The sequence below is a fragment of the Lipotes vexillifer genome, unplaced genomic scaffold (genome assembly GCF_000442215.2).
Source record: "Lipotes vexillifer unplaced genomic scaffold, Lipotes_vexillifer_v1.1 scaffold621, whole genome shotgun sequence".
Classification (NCBI taxonomy): domain Eukaryota; kingdom Metazoa; phylum Chordata; class Mammalia; order Artiodactyla; family Lipotidae; genus Lipotes; species Lipotes vexillifer.
In genome coordinates, this window is record NW_006792411.1 from 2130102 (window position 1) to 2138314 (window position 8213).

At 43.7% G+C, this 8213-nt stretch overlaps 1 protein-coding gene across 2 annotated transcripts in view; it reads left to right on the forward strand.

Moving 5' to 3' along the window:
- The window catches only part of BNIP1 (BCL2 interacting protein 1), an 18576-nt gene extending 13638 nt beyond the window's left edge, over positions 1 to 4938 (forward strand). The window contains exon 5 of one of the 2 annotated variants that reach the window (XM_007465544.1): positions 4601 to 4938. In XM_007465544.1, the coding sequence (XP_007465606.1) occupies positions 4601 to 4797 (197 nt within the window). In that variant the 3' untranslated portion in view covers positions 4798 to 4938. The remainder of the gene's footprint in view (positions 1 to 4600) is intronic. The other variant, XM_007465543.1, reaches the window with a different exon arrangement.
- Positions 4939 to 8213: the final 3275 nt, after the last annotated feature.

The window sequence follows — 8213 nt, forward strand, 5'->3', positions numbered from 1 at the left end:
GCTGGGCCTGTCCGTCCGGAGCCTGTGCTCTGCAACGGGAGAGGCCACAACAGGGAGAAGAAAGAAAAAAAAAAAAAAAAAAAAAAAAAAAAGCCCATTAAGGATATGATGTCTGGTATTTGCTGTAAAATTATAGGTGGGGGGAATTGAATGGGGGTCATGAGGGGACAGGACTGCCAGGGAGTTGGTGGTTCATGTGTATGGGTGATGACACATGGCACTTCATGATATTATTCTGGCACTTCATGATATTATTCTATCTACTTTTGTGATGGTTAAAATTCTCTGTAAAGAAAGTTTAAAAAAGAAAGGCCTATTAGGTTTTTACTTAACAGGTTCTTACTTAGGTTTTCAAAATGGCAGCAGGCATGGAGAAAGAGGGCTGAGAGGGATTTTTGTTACATGAGTGTTTGTTTTTACCCCTTCTCTGTATTTTTTTTTTAATGGATCTTTATTGGAGTATAATTGCTTCACAATACTGTGTTAGTTTCTGTTGTACAACAAAGCAAATCAGCCATATGCATACACATGTCCCCATATCCCCTCTCTCTTGAGCCTCTCTCCCATCCTCCCTATCCCACCCCTCCAGGTCATCGCAGAGCACTGAGCTGACCTCCCTGTGCTGTGCAGCTGCTTCCCACCAGCCCGCTATTTTGCATTCGGTAGTGTATATATGTTGATGCTACTCTCACTTCACCCCAGCTTCCCCCTCCCACCCCATGTCCTCAAGTCCATTCTCTATGTTTACCTCTTTATTCCTGCCCTGCAACTAGGTTCATCAGTACCAGTTGTTGTTGTTTTTTTTGATTCCATATGTATGCGTTAGCATACGGTATTTGTTTTTCTCCTTCTGACTTCACTCTGTATGACAGACTCTAGCTCCATGCACCTCACTACAGATAACTCAATTTTGTTTCCTTTTATGGCTGAGTAATATTCCATTGTATATATGTGCCACATCTACTTTATCCATTCCTCTGTCGATGGACACTTAGGTTGCTTCCATGTCCTGGCTCTTGTAAATAGTGCTGCGATGAACACTGTGGTACGTGACTCTTTTTGAATTATGGTTCTCTCAGGGTATATGCCCAGTAGTGGGATTGCTGGGTCATAAGGTAGTTCTATATTTAGTTTTTTAAGGAACCTCCATACTGTTCTCCATAGTGGTTATATCAATTTACATTCCCACCAACAGTGCAGGAGGGTTCCCTTTTCACAACCCCCTTTCCAGCATTTATTGTTTCTAGATTTTTTGATAATGGCCATTCTGACCGACGTGAGGTGACACCCCATTGTAGTTTTGAGTTGCATTTCTCTAATAATTAGTGATGTTGAGCATCTTTTCATGTGCTTCTTGGCCATCTGTATGTTTTCCTTGGTGAAATGTCTATTTAGGTCTTCCACCCATTTTCTAACTGGATTGTTTGTTTTTTTGATATTGAGCCCCATGAGCTGTTTGTATATTTTGGTGATAAATCCTTTGTTGTTTCATTTGCAAATATTTTCTCCCATTCTGAATGTTGTCTTGTTTATGGTTTCCTTTGCTGTGCAAAAGCTTTGAAGTTTAATTAAGTCCCATTTGTTTATCTTTGTTTTTATTTCCGTTACTCTAAGAGGTGGGTCAAAAAAGATCTTGCTGTGGTTTATGTCAAAGAGTGTTTTTCCTGTGTTTTTCTCTAAGAGCTTTATAGTGTCTGGTCTTACATTTAAGTCTTTAATCCATTTGGAGTTTATTTTTGTGTATGGTGTTAGGGAGTGTTCTAATTTCATTCTTTTACATGTAGCTGTCCAGTTTCCCCAGCGCCACTTAATTGAAGAGGCTGTCTTTTCTCCATTGTACGTTCTTGCCTCCTTTGTCGTAAATTACATGCCCATATGTGTGTGGGTTTATCTCTGGGCATTCTATCCTGTACCATTGATCTATATTTCTGTTTTTGTACCAGTACCATACTGTCTTGATTACTGTAGCTTTGTGGTATAGTTTGAAGTCAGGGAGCCTGATTCCTCCAACTCCATTTTTCTTTCTCAAGATTGCTTTGGCTATTCGGGGTCTTTTGTGTTTCCATACAAATTGTAAAATTTTTTGTTCTAATTCTGTGAAGAATGTCATTGGTAGTTTGATAGGGATTGCATTGAATCTGTAGATTGCTTTGGGCAGTATAGTCATTTTCACAATATTGATTCTTCCAATCCAAGAACATGGTATATTTCTCCATCTGTTTATGTCATCTTTGATTTCTTTCATCAGTGTTTTATAGTTTTCTGAGTACAAGTCTTCCACCTCTTTAGGCAGGTTTATTCCTAGGTATTCTATTCTTTTTGTTGCAGTGGTAAATGCAAGTGTTTCCTTAATTTCTCTTTCTGATTTTTCGTTGTTGGTGTATAGGAATGCCAGAGATTTCTGTGCATTAATTTTGTATCCTGCAACCTTACCAAAGTCATTGATTAGTTCTAGTAGTTTTCTGGTGACATCTTTAGGATTTTCTATGTATAGTACCATGTCATCCTCAAACAGCGACAGTTTTACTTCTTCTTTTCTGATTTGGATTCCTTTCATTTCTTTTTCTTCTCTGATTGCTGTGGCTAGGACTTCCGAAACTATGTTGAATAAGAGTGGTGAGAGTGGACATCCTTGTCTTGTTCCTGATCTTAGAGGAAATGCTTTCAGTTTTTCACCACTGAGTATGATGCTTGCTGTGGATTTGTCATATATGGCCTTTATTATGTTGAGGTAGATCCCTCTGTGCCCATTTTCTGGAGAGTTTTTATCATAAATGGGTGTTGAATTTTGTCAGAAGCTTTTTCTGCATCTCTTGAGATGATCATATGGTTTTTATTCCTTAATTTGTTAGTGAGGTGTATCACATTGATTGATTTGCAAATATTGAAGAATCTTTGCATCCCTGGGATAAATCCCACTTGATCATGGTGTATGATCCTTTTAATGTGCTGTTGGATTCTGTTTGCTAGTATTTTGTTCAGGAGTTTTGTATCTATGTTTATCAGTGATATCGGTCTATAACTTTCTTTTTTGTGATATCTTTTTCTGGTTTTGTTATCAGGGTGATGGTGGCTTCGTAGAATGAATTTGTGAGTGTTTCTCCCTCTGCAATTTTTGGAAGAGTTTGAGGAGGATCGGTTTTAGCTCTTCTCTAATCTGTGTTTTTCAAAACGCTACTCTGTTTCCTCTGGTAATTTCTTTTATTTGTTAATTAACTTGTAATTTTTTGAAAAGGTAATATGAATTACGTGGTTAAGGAAAAAACCTCCAGGCCAGCACTGTCCCATGGAAACATAATGGGAGCCACATACCTTCACTTCAAGTTTTTCGTTAGACACATTAAAAAAAGTAAAAAGAAACATATAAAATAAATTGTAATCACATACTTAACCATTTCAATATGCAATTCATAGTGAAAATTATTGAGATATTTGACATTCCTTTTTTTTCTTTCCACACCAGAGCTCTGAAATCGTGTAGGTATTTTACCCACAGAGACATGGATATTTGGATTGGACACATTTTACACACTCAGGTGTCACATGTGTCTAGTGGCTGTCATTCCGGGCTGCACAGCCCTGGACAGTACAGGAGGGAAACAGAAAGACTGATCTCCCTTCTGACCTCCCACTGCCCCTGATCTCCAGGTCTGCTGCCAGAGGGGCGCACTGTTACCAGTTTCTTTCATAGCCTTCTGAGACCCTCCAGCATGCAGAGTACAAGCAAATTAAATGTTACCTATCCCCTTCTTTCTTACAGAAATGGAAACATTTCACATGTTGTCCTTCATGCCTCACCTTCTCACCTGACAACATGTTTCATTCTGTGGATGTTCTGATGATGCCCTGTTATGCTTTGTAGAGGAATCTTGCCAGGGAAACCTTCTTCCTCAAGTGTCAGGTCCAGAAACCCACACTCCAGTTAGTTTGACATGTGGGCACAACGAGCCTTAAGGGACACGTGCCTCCTTGTAGGTTTCACAGAGGGGCTGGAGCACAGGCGTCACGTGTTTAAAGCTACAGCCAGTGTCCCAGGACTGCAGGACTGGCGTGTGTGAGGGCATGTGGCAGGGCCCAGGGCATCCCTGCCCCTTCACGATCCCACAAAGAGCAGATCTGACCACCAGGCGTCCCAGCGGGTGCACCTCACAGGCGGCAAGTCCTGCCCCCAGCCCTGCCCCCACAGAGACCTCACAGTGCCTGTCCACGGTCACCCGCGTTAGTTTTGCGGCCGGGGGTTCTTCTCAGCAGCGCCTGCCTCCTCCAGAAAGCGGAGATTGGTGGTGAGGAAAGGAACCGTCCTCTGCCCTTTTCCCTGGTTATGTTCATGTTGGGAGGACTCCTAGTTATGGCCCTGTGACTGTATGTAAACAAACCTCATCCTTCCCTGAGCTGGATGGGACCCAGGAAAGTGCCTCTCCTTGCCCTGTCCTTGTTCTGTGCTCCTCTGCGTTGCGTCTGTTCACATCCTTTGCCCTGGCTCAGAGGAACTTGCTTCCGAGCACAGTGTTAATTACTGGGAACCCAGCTGGTAGAGCAGAGTCTTTGGATTCAGTGTTGTACAGTTTCTTAGTCAGGCTCCCTCCCTCTTTTGTTTCAGTTAATTCTTCACGGACTATCCTGGATGCAAATGAAGAATTCAAGTCCATGTCAGGGACCATCCAGTTGGGACGGAAGCTCATCACAAAATATAATCGCCGAGAGCTGACTGACAAGCTTCTCATTTTCCTTGCGCTCGCCCTCTTTCTTGCTACGGTTCTCTATATTGTGAAAAAGCGGCTCTTTCCGTTTTTGTAAGATCTGAGAGCTGCCAGCTTTTTCCCTTTGAGTTCCAGTGTCACGATCCAGCCACACTCCTGAGCTCCGGCCCTGGCCACCAGACTGATCCACGCCCCCTGAGTCTGCTCCAGTCGCTCAGCAGGTCCGATGGAGACACAGCCCCGCCTCCCGGAGCTTCTGCAGGTGGCTGGCGTGTAAGGGGCGAACAGAACAAGGGGAGGGAGGCCTGTCATCGGGACACCTGCAGAGACAAAGGGACTCCAAGAGCTGTCCCACACTGTGGGTGGCTGCCACTTGAGGCACTCAGGCCGGCCTCCAGGATTTAATGTCCCTCTTGGGTCCCCCTCCCCCACTGCAGCCTTAATGCCAGATCTGGAGGAGGGAAGAGAAAAGGGGGAGAAAGAGGAGGATGGAAACTCACGTCCATTCCTTGAATAAAGTTGACTAAAAATTTTTTTTATTTAAAAAAATGTATTTATTTATTTTTGGCTGTGTTGGGTCTTCATTGCTGCACGTGGTCTTTCTCTAGTTGTGGCGAGTGGGCGCTACTCTTCATTGCGGTGGCTTCTCTCGTTGCGGATTACAGGCTCTAGGCATGCGACTTCAGTAGTTGTGGCTCTAGGGCTCTAGAGCACAGGCTCAGTAGTTGTGGCACGCGGGCTTAGTTGCTCTGCGGCATGTGGAATCTTCCCGGACCAGGGCTCGAACCCCTGTCCCCTATATTGGCAGGCAGATTCTTAACCACTGCACCACCAGGGAAGTCCCAGGTTGACTATTTAACAGCATGAAATGCATCCGGTTTTCTAAGGTATCCCTCTGGGAATTCGTGTGCCTGTCTTGATGTCCAGATTTCTAGAACATGAATTTGGACCACTGATTTGTTCACTCAGCAAAGAGTGATTAATCAACAGCCACATGCAGGGTGTTACAGACACTGCCGTGGTCCCTCCCTCAAGGAGCAAGACTAACAAGATCCCGCAGACTCAGGAAGGAGGGTGCACCCAGCCGCCCCGGAGGAGGCTCACACCAGGGTCTGAAGAGGATGAGGCAGACACCCTCTTTCCACGCACAGTGGCCTGGCCTGGCCTGGGCGTGTGCACTGTCTCAGGGGCTGGCCCACACCTTTCTCTTTGAGGTCCAGAGCTAAATATAACCAAGAGAGTGAAGCTGGTGATAAGCTGGGGCCTGTCTGGGCCTGAGTTCTGTTGAGGCCTGGGGGATAGCAGGGCCTAGGCTAGGCCAGGCTGGGAGATGTTAGTGTCTCCTTGTGCTAAAGGCCTGGCTGACCTCGCACACAAAATCCCAGCCTCCCCCACTATTTATAGCCCCAGAAGCCCTGGGAGGGTAATGTGGGGGCAGAGGGGAAAGTGGAAAGAACATGTGGATTTGAACCTTGCTTCAAAGACTTGGTTTTGAGTCTTGGCTCTACCACTAAGGAACTACCTGACCCTGAGCAAGTTACCTTATGTCACTAAGCCTCAACTTCCCCCCCTGTAAAGTGGGGGTGATAGTCCATATAGATGCTTGTAGGGTCCATTTGAGAATCACACAAGAATGTAAAGTAGCAAGTGCAGCTTCTGTCTGACTGAGCCACGGGCTTCCCAAATCCAGCCACCTTCAGGCCTCTGGGCTCCAAGTTTTCCTGAAGCAAACAGCAAACCTGAAGCCAGGTTCTCCAGGGAAAGCTGGCCTGGGCATCAGAAGTTCTGTTTAGATCTGTTTGAGCAGAGGATGTCAACAGTTAAGGCCTCAGTTATGAAGTGTCTGTCACATCGTCCTGGGACCAAGTTAGAAGAGTCTGGCTGCACACCTCAGACTGACTAGTTTAATGAGTAGGTTCTGAGTTAAAGTATATACAGTTTATATATATATATATATATATCTCATCTTTAAACAACTTCTGGCCCCAAAAGACACTCAGTGCAAGTTGTGCATGTGTGTGTCTTATTTATAGTCAAATTAAAGCTGAGACTAAAGCACAGATGGGAAATTCCCACTCAGATTCCAGCTGTAAGTGCAGCAGATGGATGTGATCATGTTAGGATTTTCTTGCTTAACATTTTTCTTTACTACTTTCCACTAATTGTCAACATCCTCCTCACAATATGGAAATGTGTGGGCTCTGTACTCCCTAGAAATTCTCCTTTTGACACTTTATTCCTCTTTTCCTTGCCTCCGTCTGAAAATAGGGTTGAATGTGACCCATTTTGAAATGTCATCGATAGCATATCTTGCAACCCCACCAGGTTCATAAGTCATCCCCAGTGGGGCTGGTGGTGCAGAAAGCCACACCTCCATGTTCAACCAGGAGGGGGCAGTACTCACATTTGCTCTGTGATCTTGCTATGTGTAGACTATTTCCATCCGTCCGCATGAAATGTTCTCATGGATTTTTTTCTTTTTTAAAAGATACAAGATATTTTAAAAACATGCAAATGTACAAAGTTTGCCTGTATAGTTTTTGGAAGACATTTCATGAATCACCTTAATTTTCACTGTTAAGCAGTAAGGCAAGCTTATATTCTCCATTTTGCTTAGCCGACAGTCAAGGAATTAAAAGTATTAGAACAGTCTTCAAGGGGTCATTCATTCAAGTATTTACTGAACACCTACTTTGTGCCAGGCACTATTTTAGGGATACTCAGTGAGCAACACAAAGATTCCCTGCTGTCTTGGAACTTGTAGTACGTGGGGGGAGGGTGGGTAGATGATAATTAATGGCCTAGAAAACAAACTTGTGGTTACCAAAGTGGAGTGGGAAGGGAGGAGGGACAAATTAGGGGTATGGGATTAACAGATACAGACTACTATGTGTAAAATAGATAAACAACAGGATATATTGTATAGCACAGAAAATTATAGCCATTATCTTGTAATAACTTAAAATGGAGTATAATCTGCAAAAATACTGAATCACAATGCTGTTACATGAAACTACTATTATTAATCAATAATACTTGAAAATACTTCAATTAAAAAATTAACATACTAAATAAGCCATTCATTATGTTAGAAAATAAGTGTTTGGGGAAATGTGGTCCCAGCTAATGAAGATTTGGAATGGGGGGAGGGCAGGTTTCCAGTGTTAAGTTGGGAGGTCACAGTTGGCCACATTGACAGGCAAGATTTGAGCAGAGTGGACGGCGGAGGGAATAGGGTTCCACACAGGGACCAGCTAGAGCAAAGGACTATGGTGGGAGCGTCTGTGATATTGTGATTCATAATAAGAAATATATATTTGCTCTTCGTTGTGTTCCTGGCACAGAGGTCCTAAAACCATTGGAATTTCCTACGATAAAGGAGTGATAGATTTGTCCTTTGTTATGTTCAGGAGGAGAATTTTGGAAAGCACAGAGGATGGGGGTTGGTTGCCAGGGGAATCAACCACATGATTAGTGGATTGGAACTTACAGTCCTACCTCCCAACCTCCAGG